This window comes from Catharus ustulatus, chromosome 3, assembly GCF_009819885.2.
Source record: "Catharus ustulatus isolate bCatUst1 chromosome 3, bCatUst1.pri.v2, whole genome shotgun sequence".
Classification (NCBI taxonomy): Eukaryota; Metazoa; Chordata; class Aves; order Passeriformes; family Turdidae; genus Catharus; species Catharus ustulatus.
Genome location: NC_046223.1, coordinates 99,876,527 through 99,893,729, shown reverse-complemented (window position 1 = coordinate 99,893,729; position 17,203 = coordinate 99,876,527). Strand labels below are relative to the sequence as shown.

Genomic DNA, 17,203 nt, shown 5'->3' with positions numbered 1-17,203 from the left:
TTTGGATCAGAGGGTTTATTTGTACTTCTGACCACTCTTAGATCCATGATGAACTTTAACTGTCCAGAGGATTCATTTGCAGTTAACTTGAAATCTGGTGATTAATATTTCTGGAAAAGAATTTTTCCACAGGATTTTTAGTCAAATATATGACATAGTAGTGGTCTTAGTCAAGCGGAATACTCCTGATTTATACTTTTCCAAGTCATGTAGATATGTGTTTTTCAGCAGTAAAAACATTGGAATCTTTTATCCAAAGCTGGAAATTAATTGGCAGATATCTGCTTATTGAAACTAAGATTAAAAAAAAAAATGGATACAGATAGTAGTCTGGTTTTTTAAACTATTTAGATTGCATACTAAAAGAAAATAGTAAGTGTATTTAGCTGGTCTATTTAGTATATTAATGCTAGTATATACCTATTTGTTTTCTTCCAGTTTTCTTTTTCAATTTACAAAACAGAAATTGTCCCCCTTTGCAGTAAAAAAACAAAACCAAAAAAGCAACAACTCAGAAAAAACCATGTGAGAGGTTCTTGACTTTCTTTTGGCCAGCAGTAGTTGCTCAGTCCTGCCTGTGGTCTTCATTAGTTCTCAGAGTTAGCTGAAAAAAGCAAGGGAAGAACATTTGGTTCTCTCTGAATCATTTCCCTGGTTTTGTGAAGTCTGAGAGAGGGTGGCTGGAGAGGTGGCATGAGGAGGAGCTGCCTCCTGAGCAAACCTGCCCCTGGGGCCTCACCAAACAGGACCTGCCCTTAGAGAGAACCATAAAATAATCTGAATCTGTGACACAGCTTGAAGGGGCAGGTTTGGGTAAGCAGAGAGCTCTAAGTGCCCCTTCTTGAGAAGAACCCCCTTCCACTTTCCTTCCTTGCCAGGCTTACCAGGGATGTGAGTGCCACCAGCCCCTGCTCTGTGCTTCCCTGGGCTACTGCACCCACCTACCAGAGCAAATGTTCTGTCTCAGAAATGTCTCCAGTTTTAACTTGCACAAATTAATTTATAATTAATGTCCCCTCTATTGAGTTGTTATGCTAGGTATTTATTATGTGGAATTTTTAAACCATCTAATATTCCTTAAAGGCAGGTTTATACTTAATTTAGTATTTTAGAGATAATTCTGGTATTTTCATTCTACTTTGGCAAGAGCAGTGAAATGTTGGACTTTTTTTTGCATACACGCTAGGTTGAAAGTGTTGTTCTTTATATTTGAGCTGAGAAAAGACCCCTTGAGAATCCCCATTTGCTCTTATGTGCTACTGGACCCTGTGGCCCAAATGCTAATTATATGACCTGGGTGTGGCTAGTTTGTGTGGGGTAATAAAAGCAAGAATGTAAGTTGAAATGTGTTTAAAGTAGAAAAATCAGATTGAATTATAACTTTAAAAGGCATTACACTGTGAAGACTGAAGAAGGATAGAATTACCTTCAATTTTATTCAGAAATTATCTTTTTTGCATTATGAACAACATGGAAGTATACAAAAACATTTTTCTGTCGACAGATGTTTCATACTTTTTTCTGGTATAGACAGTATTGTGTCAATAGGATGGAATAATTACAGAGAGATTCAGGAATGCTTTCTAACTGATTGTTGGCTTAATGCTGCCAATATTAGAACTGCTAGGAAGAAGGTGCATGACAATGCAAAATAGATGTGATCTCCTGAGATCCCTGGAACTCTAAAATTCTGACAAACACATAACACTAGTAAGATTTACTTGGAAATTTCAGCTACATCCACAATTTTCAGCAACCCACTTTTCCAAGCTGTTATTTTTAGACTGGCAAATAAATTTAAATTAGAAGAATGTAGAAAATGTAGAGAAAGAAGAAAAAAATGTACGAGGGAAGAAGTTGTAGGCTAGTTCTACTTTTGCAATGTGAGGTAAGAGATGATGGGTATTGATTGAGTCAAGTTATGGAGTATAATAAAAATGTACAAAGCATAATGCTTATTATTAGTATTTTATTATTCTCTTGATGCATTCTGTAAGGCAACTTGGGTAGTAACACCAAAACTGCTTTTTGTTTATAATTTTGATATCTGTGTGAGGATGGACATGGCGTAAGAGGAAAAGTGAAGCAATAGCCTGTTCCTAGGCATTCCCTTCTCTGAATGTCATTACATTGGGTGCTTTAAGAAAGTACTTCCAGTAACCACATGCATTACTCTTCATAGGAAGAAAACACCTTTTCCCAAGAGACAGGAACACCCAGTTGCCTGCCTTGAGGCTGTCTCCCCTCCTGAGGAATGGGGAGATGAATATCAGAGGAGTCCCAAGACCTCTGTTCCTCTGAGTTTTCTTTGCCAGGAGCAGGAGAAGCTGGAGACAGTCAGAAAGTAGCTGACTTATCTGCTCTTGCAGCCTGTTAACCTCAGGAAGCAGAAAATTCCATTCCAAGAGTTGCAGCTTTTCCATTGAGGTGACCTGGGATTTTCCATGAAGTGGAAGGAAGAGCTGTTGCTTTGACTGAAACCTCAGCATTCTACAAGAACAATTACCCATATAAATGATATAACTTATAATATAACCATATATCAATATAAATTCTAACACCTCTAAGTCTATTGGAATCTAATATACCTATCACTACTGGAAACAAGTGGGAAGTACAAAACAGTTGGAAATGAATTCCAACAAAATCTGCTTAGTGTAGGGGGAAGAGTGACGCATAGATTTACAATGAATAAAAGCTTTTGAGTTAAATTTAGATGTTATTTTTAGATGCAGTAATTCCTTCAATTTTCCACATCCTTTGGCTTGATGCTGATCCGTATTGCAGAACTATTTTTTGAATTGAAGGAGAAAAAATGGGCATTTTTTAGTAAGGTCAATGGCATTTTAGATGCTGGATGTTATTTATTGGCATAATAAATATAATACAAGCTCACGTGCACAGCATCAATGAGGCTGCCTGCCTCGCGGAAAGAAGTCCCTAAAACTGCAGTGAGGGGGAAACCACACTTACATACTGGCTTATTAGTTTATCTGTCCAGTTTGTTCATTCATCCAGAGCCCTCACTCACCCCTGTTTCAGATGTACGGTCTTTGTTGCTGAGAGCTCAACCCTGCACTGATACTTGCCCAGCATAAGGGGTACCCAGCTGGGTGCTCCTGTGGGAGAGGGGATGATGTGTCACAGTTAGAAGGAAACTTAAGGCACTCTGGTAAAACACAGATGATTTTTCTGTGTTGGTTTTCAATTGTGAATGTGCACACTAGTTGCGTTCATTTTCCTGACAGTAAGGAGAGAAAGAACTTAATCTGCTACAGAACAAAATCAGAGTTGTGAGTATTTTTTCCTACCCTTCCCTATTTAAAGTTTTATGATTTACTTATTTTTAAATATTTCGAGAACTGCTGAAAAAAAATGCATTAACTTCAGTGTTTGGATTTTTTAAAGAAAAATGGTCAGTGCTATTTCTCACTTTAAGGTGTTTGTTTCTGCTGAGCAGAAATTGGAAACAAGCATACTCAAGCTGAAGTTTGGAAGAAGGATGAGACTTCCATTTTTAACAATGAATATAATTTACTACTAGAATGACTAGCAAGTCATTAGGATTTGCTTGATTAATGGTCTTGAATCACAATTTTATGTATTTCTCAAAGGGCTGGCTCAGCTCTGACAGCAATAATTGCCTTAAGACAGGAACTTCTCTATTGTTATGTGACTTATCTTGTGTGACAGGTCAGGGATGATAATGTTTCTTCCTGGCTTTCAATTCTTTCCTCTGAGAATATCAGTATTTCATGGGTATAGAGTTTAGAATTAAGCATCCCTGTGAGACAGACAAGTGCAGAAACGATATTTATTTTACAGAATGGTACATGGGAGGAAAATGAGATTAATTTATGACTTATGCTGTGGCATAACAGAAGAACTTTTGTGGGCTTTTCACAGTAGTAATTTACAGTAATTTACAAGCAAACAAAATTAGTGCATTTGTTTCAGTGGTTCATGCTGAACCATTAACTAGTTAACTTCCTATTTTGATGTCTTCTTTAGCCTACTATAGAGGAGAAACTTCATTTTTTATTTAAAAGTCCAGCTGAAACTGCATGTTCTTAAATATTAAAAAGGATAGCAAGAAAATGTTGCATCTCCTACTGTCACTAGTCCTCTAAAATATTTCAATGTATCATAGCTCTTTACACAGATTGTGCCAACCATTAGTTTGATCCAAGACCTTTACTGTCTCATATTTGTTAGTACAGCATGCAATCACAACTCTTCTGCTCTATTTTATTGGGCATAGCACAAACACAGGACAAAAAAATCAGCCCTTTCCCAAGGTTATTTCTGTGTAAAATAATCAGTAATGAAACACATGGCTGTGCTGTCAACAGCCTTTTCATTGTTTGGTTTTAGCAATAGATCCCCCTGAGAGAAATAAAGACAGATTTTGCCTTTTCTTGTAATTTCTCAGACTGCAGAAACAGCAATTGCATCTCTTTGAATTCTATCCATGCTGTTAAAAGGAGGGGGTTGTGTGGGTTTGGTTTTGTTTTGGTGGGTTTTTTTTGTTTTGTTTTGTTTTTTAGATAGCATGAGAATAAGAAACCGTTATAAAATAAAATTTCTAATTTCAAAATATTTTATGCAGTGGATGATTTTTGGAGGACTCTGAAAGTGGATGAAACAAAGAGCCACAATCTCATCAGGATAAAATTTCCGTGTATAATTTTTGACAATTAAGCCTACAGACGTAAAACGTTGGACCAGCAAATCCTACTTGAGTCCTTTTAATGGCACTTTTAATGACTGGTTAGAAATATTGGCAACAAGGGCAGCAAACGGATCTAAAGACTTAGTAAGACAATACTGTATTGCATTTCATTGAATTAACATTTAAATGTTTTTCTTTCAACTGTAATGGCAAAGTAATTGTTAGTTAAAACAAATCCTTAGCTCTTGGAGGCTGCATCATAAGCTCTGCATTCACCAAAACTGTAGCTGATAAAATACAATTTTTAAGACATATGAACTCAAAGTTCCTGTCAACAAATCTTACCTATTTGTGCAAATCAGATATTATTTTAATTAGATAATTGATATGTTATCTAGATTTCATTATTTCTATTTTCTGAAGCATTGGTTTATGATCAAGGCGAGCACTGCCAAATGTTCTACATCCTGTTCTACAGATTTCAATATTTTTGTGGTCCTACCATTTATTTTTGTTACTGAAATTATAGCATACTAAGTATTATTAACTATGATACCCTCTCACCATGTAAGAATAATGTTTTAATTTCCCATCTCAAAATGCAGTGGCTTTTTTAATGTGCTGCATGCTAATGTACAGATAATAAAAATATCCCAATATAAATTAGAAAATATTACATATTGTATGTAATAATTAAACTGGGGAAGATTAATCCAGAAAATTAATTGCCAAGAAAAAGAGAAGAATTATATTATTTTGTTTGTAAAAGAAACTCTAGGGCTAAATCTGAAAAGGAGGCAAAAAGAAAAATTCTTGGTTCCTGTAGTATTCTAGCAAATGTTACACTGCTAACAGAGATGATTACTGCAAGTAGGGTTTGGTTTCATTTTTTTTAAAGTGGTGGCTGTGTCTTTGTTTGCTCAACAAAGTGACACATTTTTTTGCAGGGCAGCAGTTAAAGCAGCATTAAAGTGCCATTGACATCATCCAGTTACTCCAGTGACTTGATTATATAACCTCTTTTGTGCAATTTTCATGCTCTGCTCTGTTTGAATGTTTTTACTATGCTGATGGCTGTTTTTCATTTCCTGCTGGGATGACCTTGAATAAAAAAAGAATAAGAATAAAGTAGACATAAGCAATGTTGTCTTGCTGGCATTTGCAGATCTTTTGTTCTGTATTGAGAAACACAGAAGTTTGGTGTTCAAGGTATAGGTTATTTCTGCTGGATAGTAATTAATCTGCAATGGTTAGAAAAAAATTGTCTTATTTTTTTCTTTTGTATTTAGCAATGGTAAAATCATCCGGTGATGACAATTTCTACTTTATGAACACATCAGAAAAGTACTAAACACATGATGGTAGTTCTTTAACTTAAATTATTGATTTAGCCTATTAAATCTAATAGATCTAAAAATCTAATGTTTGTCTATTAAATTGCTCCTTTTTTAAAGTAAAATTAGATAAGCTAGTCTGCACCTTTTTTCCAGATTCAGTATCTGTTACACAGCTGAAGGAATTGATTTTCCATTTTTCCAATCACCATTTCATTACTAGCCTTACCAATGAATGAGTTCACTGTATTTCACATAAACATCTTTTTGAGGCTGTTTATATCCCTCAATATCAGAAAGTTATGACAATTATAAATCCACAATTTTAAAGTAACTTGCATTATTTCTGACACTACCTCCTTTTAATTTGTCAGATTAAAGTAATGAAGATTATATTGCCATACTGTTTACAATCACTTATAGAGGAAGAGGTTTAGCTTTAAATAGGTTTCACTGGACCTTTTAAAAGCATCTACCTTTGCAGCAGAGGTTGGACACTTGAGAATCTGTCCATTTTAAAAATACTTAAGACTGTAGTGTTCTTTCAGATTTTTCCATTTAGCTGCTGTGGTGATTTTGCTTAGCTGAGGAAATAACTCTAATAATTCCTGTCTTAAATCAATGCTGAAATACTGGTTAACCCTTGAAACAAGGTAATGAGATACTTACCTTCACTGCTAATAAAAATCAGGATTTGGTTTCCTTGGTAAATGCTTTAGTATTCTGCTTTTAAATGAAGACTGATAATAAAAGTAATTAATGCATCAGCATGGCATTTGAAAAACTGTATTATATGACTGAGTTGATTTCATGCTAATTGCCTTTGTCTTGTCCAAAGCTAACAGATACACAAATATTTTCAATTTAAAGTATGAAATCAGAGGCTGAAAAAGAAAAGTAGCTCTTTGAAACTTCAGTTGTTCTAGTTTGCCAGTGGTAAATCTGATGCATTTGCTTTATTCTGTGTTTACAGATACTGGTTTTGGAGTCATTCCTAGGATTTGGGATTTTTTAAAAATTATTTTTGTTTTATTTACTCTCTGTTTCATGTAGTGTTCCTTAGCATGAATGTGTGAATGTGATCTTTAATCTATGATACTTGGGAGCAATATGCTGGTCAATAGTCCCTAGAACAAATATGAGAAGTGTAAGTGCAGTTTCATGTTTAGGTTGTTCTGTTGTTTGCATTTAGTGTTATGAAGCAAAGTAAGAGGATATTTTCAGTTTTTGGACTAGAAAAACTTAGATGCTTGGAGATTAACAAATTATTAAAGGAATCTTCTGAAGTTGGGAAGTCCAGGTGATATGAAATAGTAGATCTAACCAAAAAGTATGAAATAGCTTCATGTTGCAGAATTGGTTGGCATCAGTACAGCTCATAAATGCTTGACCAGCTGTGTCCTCCTAAGCCTTAACATTGAAAACAATAACAAATTAATTCTTTAATATGAGAAGGAAATAGGATCAAAAGTCTATTTTTGCACTTTTTCAGTATTGGGAGAGGTGTAAACAGAAGATGAAATTACACATTGTGCTTAAAATCTTCCTTTTGCATAAAGAATTCAAAACTTGTAGTTGTGATACTGGATTTGAAATAATTTATTTCATTTCTGTGACATGCAGAATGAGGTTTTTTGTGAATGCCCTGATGTTACTATGCTTTGCATATATGCAATATCTCCCAAGATAAATGTTTTCAATTGCATCATCACTTAATACTGTGTTTCTATATCCATGTTATAATTGGCTAATTATGTGTATATATAGAGAGAAAGATGTCTATGGAAGAAGCAGTAGCATAACATGCTACATTTTGGGTATAATTTTTCTATTATAGATCTTAATATGTGTCATGACAATTTCTTCTCTGACACAGATTAAAACTGAAGAAAATTAAATCCATTTTTGATACACTCTCTCTAGCAATGGAGGGATCCTGGGGACATCCTCCAAGCCCTAATAAGTCACAGGATGCCCAGTCCTCAGGCAGAGATGAAAAGTACTTGGCTGGGATGGATCAAGCAGAGGAGAAGCCCTGGTGTCCTTCCTGCTGCTGCTCCAGCAGTTCTTTATAAGGAATTTTCACCTTTGTCCTGCTTAGGATGATACTGCTAACTAATGAGTGCTTATTATTTAAGATCAGTAGGTTTTCACTGGTGGAGTGGTGACTGGGAGTGGCCAGTTTTGGTTGTTGAGTATATACATCTGATCCAGAGGTGGATGCCTTTTGAAATGCATGATGACAGTAAATAATATGTTCTTCACAACTCTACTTTAAATCAATGATTAATGAGTTAATGATTTTTCTGAATTTGATGAAGTAACAGAACCTTTAAAATCATATGCAAAAGGGATCTAAAATAATATTATTAAAACACATGAATTCTAGCATTTTATAAAATTACTGAAATTAAAATGCTTACCTTTTCACCCTGTATGTTGCTTTGCAATAACTAGAAAAACAAAAAAAAAAAAATAAAGGAAAGCTGCACCTTAGGTATTTTATATAAAAAGTTCAGTTTTACCTTCAGTGCATGGTTTGATCTAAGTAAAAACAATCCCTTCTCTCAAAGAGTTTCCTGTATTTCAAGCAGAGGGGTATGAAACGCCTTTAATTAATTCTTCATTTAAGTTGCTTGATGTTTAAGGTCAATATTGCACTGTTTGCTGTGTACCCTGTGTGACTGTCATAGTCCAAATATTTATTAGGGTATTTAGTTTTTATAACGTGTTATTCTGTAAGCTTATAATGAGCTCATATGCCCAAATCAGGATGTTTTAACAGAGAAATCTTATCTTTCATTACTGCACACTGTCAGTGCAAGCTTTAAAGAGTATCCTGCAGTGCCAGGATGTGCCACAGAAGCATTGGATCTTATAGGACAGTAATGTTTCTAAATTTTTATATACTTAGAGATTTTAATTGTGTTTAATTAAGTAAAAATATTGTTCAAAGTTACTTTTCCATGCTAAATTGGAACTAGTTAAAATGGGTAGTGTACAGACGGGAGGCAAACTGATGCAGTTAATTCAAATAAAGAATTTATTAAGAACAGGATTCATTTTGATCCAGACAAAAAGTGTCTGCATCACATTTCTCATTTGCTTTGTGACAGAAAAGGAAACATACACAAATACTGCATTTACTTATATGCCATGCATCTGGGTCTGTCTTACAGATCTTCCCGCAGCCCTGTTCAGGTAGCAGCACGTAGGAAGCCTGCAAAGCAAGTGTGTGTGCACACCCTGCCTGGCACACGTCCTGGCCCATGGCTGTCTGCAGGGCCATTCCGAGGTGCTGGAATGTGAATCTCAAGGGCATCCAATTGCTAAATTGAGCGCCTGCTCCCTGGCACGTTCTTGGCCCACGCAGCCTCGCGCTCTGCCGAACATTTCCTGGTCGTGCTCCATGGATTAGCGCAGAGCAGAGCTCCCGAGTGCAGCCAGGAAAGCAACCCTGAGAGTATTCATTTACTGCTCTCATGGACATGTTTTGTTTGTGTTATTCAGGCAAGACATTCTTCAAAATGATGGGCTCAGCTTCTGCGGAAGCCTGTGCACTGAAGTGGACTTTTCAACTTGAATTATATTGTCTAGCTACAGTTTTAAGAAGTAAATGTTTTCACTTTGAAACACATAATAAAACAGACAATCTGAATTAGGTGTGTTAGATTTTTATTTTAAAAACCAAACACATGACATTTAGCTTTGGATTGCAAAAGTTATTATATACCCTAAAATTCAATGCCTTCATCACAGGTGTTTGGGTTTTCTTAACCGGCTGTTTCATTTACTATTTAGAGATTAGGAGGGGGAAAAATGTCAGTCAATAACTAAGTGGCTTCCCTCAGTCTGCTGTTTTAACCTCCTGGTGCACTCTGGCTGGTCAGTGGGAGTCAGGCTCGCTCTGCCCCAAAGCACAGCATCCAGCCAGGATGTGTCAGTTTGGGAGAGTGAATTGGGGAGCAGATAAAAGGTGAAAGAGAATTGAATGGGCAGGGAACAGGCTTTTGAGAGGGAAAGTCATGTGGCATGGTTGGGCCGGAACTAGTCAGGAAAAAAGGGTCAAGAAACATCATCATGCTGATTGACCACACATTATTTCAGCAACACAAAATGCCTTTGAAGATCTGCTCCATAATGGCCTGCTTGTGCTACCCATACTCATTTTTCAGTTTAACACAGTTCTCATTCCTGTCATTCAATCTGCAAGGGGATGTTTCTGATTGATGCTGAGATTTTGCTCTGAGCTCTTCTATTCCCCGAAATCATTCTGTTATCGTAAGCTGGGTATGGTGGCTCTGCCATGAGGGCATGCCATTTGCAAATCTGAGAAATGGTGCCTCTGTTTAGTATGGAATGGGTTAGTTGGGTTTGGTTTTTTGTTTATTTTTGGGGTTTTTTTGTTGTTTATTTTGTTTTTCATATGATCATTTGACAGTATTGACTAAAGATTTTTACTTTTTTTATTTTTTCCCTACTGAATCTGATTTCTGCCAATTCTGTTTGATGCAGTCTTTCACTTCAATCACTAGTCTTGCATATATTTTCCCCTAGCAGTTGAACGCTTGGGTTACAGAGATTTCATCTATTGTTTATTTGAATGGTGTATGCCACACCCCTTAAACTAATGCATGCAATGTAAATTCTATTTCCTTTATCTACATATTCATTATCTTGTTGTATAGGGAAATTATGAGTTGACAGATTTCTTCTTTAGAAATCTTCAGTGTTTATGATTTATCTTCTTAATTTGTGAGCTGCCTAACTATTTTTGAGAGATTTTGTGCTGAAAATTAATGAAAATACTTTGAGTGAACACTGAGAAATGTTGCTTCCCTCTTTGAAAGAATGGACCAAAATTATAATCCTACATTTTAGTTAAATTAATGGGGTTTTTTTCCCCATTAGTACTGACTTTGAACAAAACATATATATTCTTTTTAATTTAACTTACAAAATATACTCTAGTCTAGAGAAGATTTGTGTGCTGTGTTCTATTACAGCTCCTTTCTCATACCTTTGTGGAGAATGAAAATGAATGGCTAGAATTTCAAACTTGGTGTGTTCTTTAGCATGAACAACTTCATATGAGAGGGTCAGTAGTGTTAGGAGCTGAGATAAACACCACTATGTATGGTATTACATGCAGCAATAGTAAAATAATATGAATTACTTTGCTTGGTTTTCCTAATCCGCTGTTATCCTCATGAGTTACTGCAGAGTAGATGGGACACATCAAAAAGGAGTGCATTTTGTTCCTGACCCAAGGCTGGCTCCTTGCTTGCATTCATGAAAGTCAAATTTTTATTTATTGTCTTTGTGCCACTGTAGGGAATAGGTTTGCTTTTCATATGGATGAATGAAGGTCATTTTATATCTAAAAAAGGAGACTTTTAGGAGATAAATATTGCTAGTTGTAATGGTAGTTTGAGGCTTTTGAAAAATACTCAGTTTGCAGTATTACATTAATGAATATTGATTTTTTTGCACTTTTGACTATTTTAATCAAAACTAAAATGCTGCTCTGGAACACAACAAACTTTCAGATAATCTAGAAAAAGCAAGAAAAGTGAAGTGGTATGTCATGTCCAATGATTCTTACAGAGAGATCTGCTGTATCTTCTCAGTGCAGAATATGACATTCCATGGTTGTTTAGAATATCTTGGCACCTGAGGTTTAGAGGCAGCATCTCCTTCTCATCATGGATGTATATGTGTAACACATAAAACATCTGAATGATGAGCAAAACATAATGCTGGTAAAGTAGCACCAAAGAAGGTGCTTTTGTGAAGAACAAGTTAAAACTGTGAAAATTTGTGCTTCTAAATCTGGAAATTCTCAATTTGCTGAGTGTTGTGTAAGGGGGCTGTCCAGCAGTCTATAGACAGTTGAACTACACATCTAAGTAAGAGTTTGCAGCCCTCTTTTATTCCAGTCACTGATCAAGTGGTGGAGTTTAATGCATACAGAACCACATGTCTAATCCTCTCCTTGCAGTGAACAGTAGGCCACATCCTAAATCATTGTAGAAAAAGTCCTTCTGAGACCATTGTTCCAGAGCTGAATAAACCCTGATGGGTGGATTCATGAGGAATGATCCTTAAGTATGCTCTTTATAAAAGACTTCAGACACCTACACCTCCCATTAATACAGCCTCAGCCAGTGGGGTTGTATGGGATTAGGATGCAGCTAATGTTTTACTTGCTTTTCTGTATTCCCTTTGACCAAATTGCAAAGAGACTTTGGTTAGCATATTACCTGTTAAAATGCAGAGCATATGTGTTTTAATTGAGACCGGGTGTGGTGCAAAGATTACAGTTGTGTCATGTTTATGTGCTACTTTTCGAAAGCAGTTGGTAAGTGTGTGTGTGTACTAAGATAGGCGATCAGAGTCTTTCAAATTTTACTTACTTTCCATTTGCTTCCCTTCTGTTTGCTTAGGAGACACTGAAAGGTCCTGGTGTCCTTGGTCTGTTGCTAGGTTAGAGGACAGGCTTACCACCCTGCCTCCTTTCCCCTGGTCCTGTAGTCTTCCTCTCACCTGAGTGCTCTCCCAGGAAGCCTGACAATTTTGCTTATCAGGCACAAAATTATTTCCTGGTTGTTATGGATTCTTTTGCATAGGTTTATTTCTGGTTCTGACCAGTTGGTTAAGCCAATTTTGAGCTGCTGGAATACAATAGCCAGACATGGAGTCAGGGGAGAGCAGGAGGTGGCAGAAGTGGGAAGCCCTGCTGCCTGCTCTCAGCAGAAGAGAGGTGAGATTGGCACAGCCAAGGAGTTTCCCCACATCCCTGCTCCACTGTCACCTTGTTCTCTGTCCCTGCTCTCTCTGCAGAACTTGGCTTGAAAATAGGTTTCCTTCTTCTTGGAGAAGTTCTCATAAAGCTATAGAGCTAACAGGAAACTAAAGTGGTAGAAACATACAAAAAATGAAGAAGAATTATAATTAAATAACGAAATACCTAGTTTCAGCTGAGTTTGCATGTTTTAAAAGCAAGACCACATAGGGCATTTAAGCCTCCTTACTCAGAACTAAAGAACTGAGTAGCTTAAAAGTCTTAACCTGTCTCTTCTTTCCCCTGATTTTTTTTCCTGATTGTTGCAAATGTTTCTATACCTTTTTATTTATAAATAAGCATTTTTATCCTACAATATTATTTACAAGCACCTTTTAAAATACAGAGACAATTAAATGAAATACTGAACAACCCACTATAAGTTGCTTCACTGTGGAAGAGAACATTCTTCATGACCACAGGTTTAACTCAGATGCAGCCTTCAGCTGACCACTGCAGCTGGATTTGGTGAATCCTCTGCCTAAACTTGTCAAACAGCATTTGGATTTGTTTTGCTTTGGTCAAAAGCTGTGGTTTATGTGCAGAGGCTGGTCAATCTTCATAAAAGACTTGTGCTTAGTTCAGTTTTTCATATGAAAAAATACATAGCTTTTTAAATAACATTAATTTTATTTTTTTTTATTCTACAGAGATCTAAGATTTAATAGGATTAAAGAAATCCAACCTGGAGAGTTTAGACGCCTTAAAAACCTGAACACACTGTAAGTTCTTTTTCGACCCTAAGACCCTTTTCCTTTTGACTTAATATGATCTGTTTGATGTGTTGTATTTGCTCACTTTTCACGGGTAAGTAGTCTCATAACTTTGAGCTGTAGCATTTACACAGGTGGGAGAAGTAGGGCTTAGGACCAAAATATTTGAAGGCAAAAACAAATATATGCCTATCAAAATAAAATTAAAATTTTTTGCATACTAGTATTTTATTAATATACTTTAATTGAATTAAATGAAAAATGCAGGCCATTATTGAATGATATTTTTTGACATATTGCTGAATTGCTTTGGTGGAGTATCACATAATATACAATTGTATTGCAAGATGGGGGTTAAAAGAAAGCTGTTCAAACACTCAGATGTTAAATGCATTGCAGTTACAAAATACTTGAGAAATTCTGATATTCTGAACTATTCTAATGTGGATACCGGGATTGGCAGGAGTCAAATGGTTTGTTCCTACTGAGCTGCCTTTCAGCAGGTCTTTGTTATCATATACAATTCTGAAGAGAAGCCTTTCTGAAAGATGTTTTCCAACCAATAATACAATTAATATGAGTATTGTTTTAACTTTGTATCTCCTCTATCATTCCTTCAGGCATCACTTTTAAAACAAATACATGCATGTTTCTCTTCTTTAATGTATTAACAGGCATGAGGAGGAATCAAGATAGACAGTTTAAGTGTACACAATTTATGATTACAAATGTGACTGTTTCCCAGAACACAAGTAGTGTGTGAACTGAAATACAGTAGTGATATCAATCAGCTTTGGATCACTACTTATCTGCAGGCACATCACAAGTATGCTGACACATCTTGTACTCTCTGTTCACACCGGAAGAAATGATAGGACTTTCCCCAAAATGTGTATTGTCCAAATCTGTGCTGCCAAGATATTCTTAGTAACTGTCCCTCTTTCCAGTCTCCTTTGATCATACCTTTGTTTGCAGCTGCTCCCCAGTTTTGAATTACAATTTCTGCCAGATATCCAGCTCAAGTTTTAACTGTCCAAATCACTGATCTGATAGCCACAAGTCCCAGATAACGACAGGATACATTAAGTTTGAATTCCCTTCTCTTTGTAAAACCAGTGTGTGAGGGATGAGTGCAAACTTCTGCATACAGAGAGTTGTGTTCTTGTATGATATAAAGGGCCCGGTACAGAAGATATTGAGAAGAAACATCTGGGAAAAGTCACTTTAATGCACCTTCTAGTGACAAATCTTTGTTTTTTTCAGTTTCAAACTGATCTGTAGTCGTGATGTAGGAGGCTTTTTTCCCCCTTCATCTACATGTCAGATACCAGCAAGAAACTACATTATTCCACTTCTGAGTGGGTCTTGTTTTTTGTTTGGGGTTGGGAATTTGTTAGTTTATCTTTGTTTTTATGGGTTTAGGTTTGGTTTCTTTAAAATTTTTTTAAAATTTTTTAAAAATTTTGTCTAATTTTTTCAGGTTTTCCCCTGTAAGATAGTGGTTGAGCAGCTGTAAGAACATAACCTTTTTTTTTCTCTAACAGTTAGTCTTAGGGTAAAAAGCATTTCCTATTTAGTACTATATTGCCCCTGCTTTTACACTTTTTTTCCCTAGTGTTTCTTTATATTAAAATAAACAGTTGTTTATTTCTTTTTGTAGGCTTCTAAACAACAATCAAATCAAAAGAATTCCTAGTGGGGCATTTGAAGATCTTGAAAATCTGAAATATCTGTAAGTTAAATGAATGCTACTTTCTTCATCACTGTGTAGCAGCTTCAGTGGGAAAGTTCTAATCCTAGATGGTGATTTCTATCTGACTCAGTACATCAGGAGATAAGCTGCACCGAAAATCTGTGAAATGAATTTATGGGGTGGGGGCAACTGTGTTTCTCTGAGTAGCTGCTAATAAACGACTGCTATCTGTAGGCAATACATTTTAAATGACTTAATAGCTGCTGTTTATTATATGCAACTTATAATTTAAGAAGGAATACATTGAATGGTGTAGGAAACCACCTGTTCAATGGTTCACTGAAATCTTCACACAGCTACTTTTTGTCTCTTGAAAAGTGTTTTAAAAGTAGCTTGTCCAAAGGTTGTGTATGCAGAAGCTTATATCTTACCCAAGCTTATTAACTATCTCTAAATTTTTCACTGAATTAATAAGTGAAAAATTCAGTCAAACCCAAAATACCAGAGTATGTATATGATTTCCTATTAGTTCTAGGTCTTCAGCCAGCCTGTATATTTTAAGCTTAATTCTCTCTTTTTTAACAAACAAACCAAGAGTATTAATTATATGAATAAACAAGAGGCATCAAAAATGTTATTTTTGTCTGTATAATAGACTAAAGCTGCATAATAAGTTGTCATGGATTCTCAGCTGTAGCTTCTGGAGTTGACCTTCTGGAGTGTCATTTAGAAAAGTTTCACTCCGTTGTCTTGGAGTATTGATTGATGGGTACTTGAACGATGTACAGAAATAAAAGGTCACATTGAGATTTCATTGCTTTGGAAACTAATCAGAAGCTGAATTTTCCATGCAGTTTCCAAGACTATAGTCATAAGTCCTCTAAGGAGGTGGGAGCAGGGAGACACTCCCATAAATTTGTGCAGACACATTACCTGTTTTTCTAAATTGTGCTTGATTACATTTCCTGCTCTCATTTTTATGTGTATTGTCTTTCAGTAATGAAATTGTTTAACCTATATACAATAGAAGGGAAAAGAATATTGAACAGACTGTTACCAATGAATGATTAAAGTCCGTGGTGATTGTATTTGTTACAAGAAATGTTTGCATGATGGTTCTGGTAGTGTAGTACACAAGGTTTTACTGTGTGATGTTTGCTAAACTTCTTTCTATAGTCGACAGCTGTACAAAGATTTTTCTTGATTTGTATTACTTGTTTGTTTTCCCATGCTTGCCTTTGCCTAGCTGTAGTAAACCAGAAATAAAGTTCATCTATGCAATGTGTTCAGTTCAATGAAAGAGCAAAAAAAGATAACTGAACTCTGGTTTGTTTTCATATGCATACAGTAATGGTTGTCAGTATCTATATTGTTAAGAGGAAGATCTTTTTATTTTTTCTGTTGTTCCCTGGATAATCTAAATATAAAGTTTAGTGTGGTAATTTATTCAACTGCAGAGAGGTCTTTAAAGCTATCCTTTGTTTTGCAAGAATAAACTTTAAGGGTTTTTTTTGTCTGTTTCAATGGCTGTGAAAAATGTTTAAATTATACAGCCTTAAAGTTGCAAAATAGCTGGTGTGGTCAGGTTATCAATACAGAAGACTTAAATGTAACAAATCAATACCATTCAGCAGTGAAAGTTTCAGCTGAGTAACTGAATGCTAACTGTATTCTGTGAAATGAAGGGAACAAAACAATTTTTCTTTCCAATAGGATCCACTAAAGTAGAAATCACGGGGGAGAGAGCTCAGAATATACTATTATAAAGTAAATCACCTGGAAAAATTGAGGTTTAGCATCATCTGGTCCTGTGGATATTTGCAAACCTTACTTGTACTGTCATGTTTCATAGAACTAGATCATTGATCCATGATGTTACTTCTGTTCTTATGAAAACTTGTGCTGGATTGCACGTGGTTCTGAAAATGTATAATTCCCTGACTAATT

General features: G+C 35.7%; 1 protein-coding gene across 1 annotated transcript in view; it reads left to right on the top strand.

Annotated features, from left to right (window-relative positions):
* PXDN (peroxidasin) overlaps window positions 1-17,203 on the top strand; it is an 86,771-nt gene that overhangs the window by 14,248 nt on the left and 55,320 nt on the right. Inside the window, exons 2-3 of the mRNA XM_033055244.1 lie at window positions 13,501-13,572; window positions 15,224-15,295. Coding sequence (XP_032911135.1) covers window positions 13,501-13,572; window positions 15,224-15,295 — 144 coding nt within the window. The remainder of the gene's footprint in view (window positions 1-13,500; window positions 13,573-15,223; window positions 15,296-17,203) is intronic.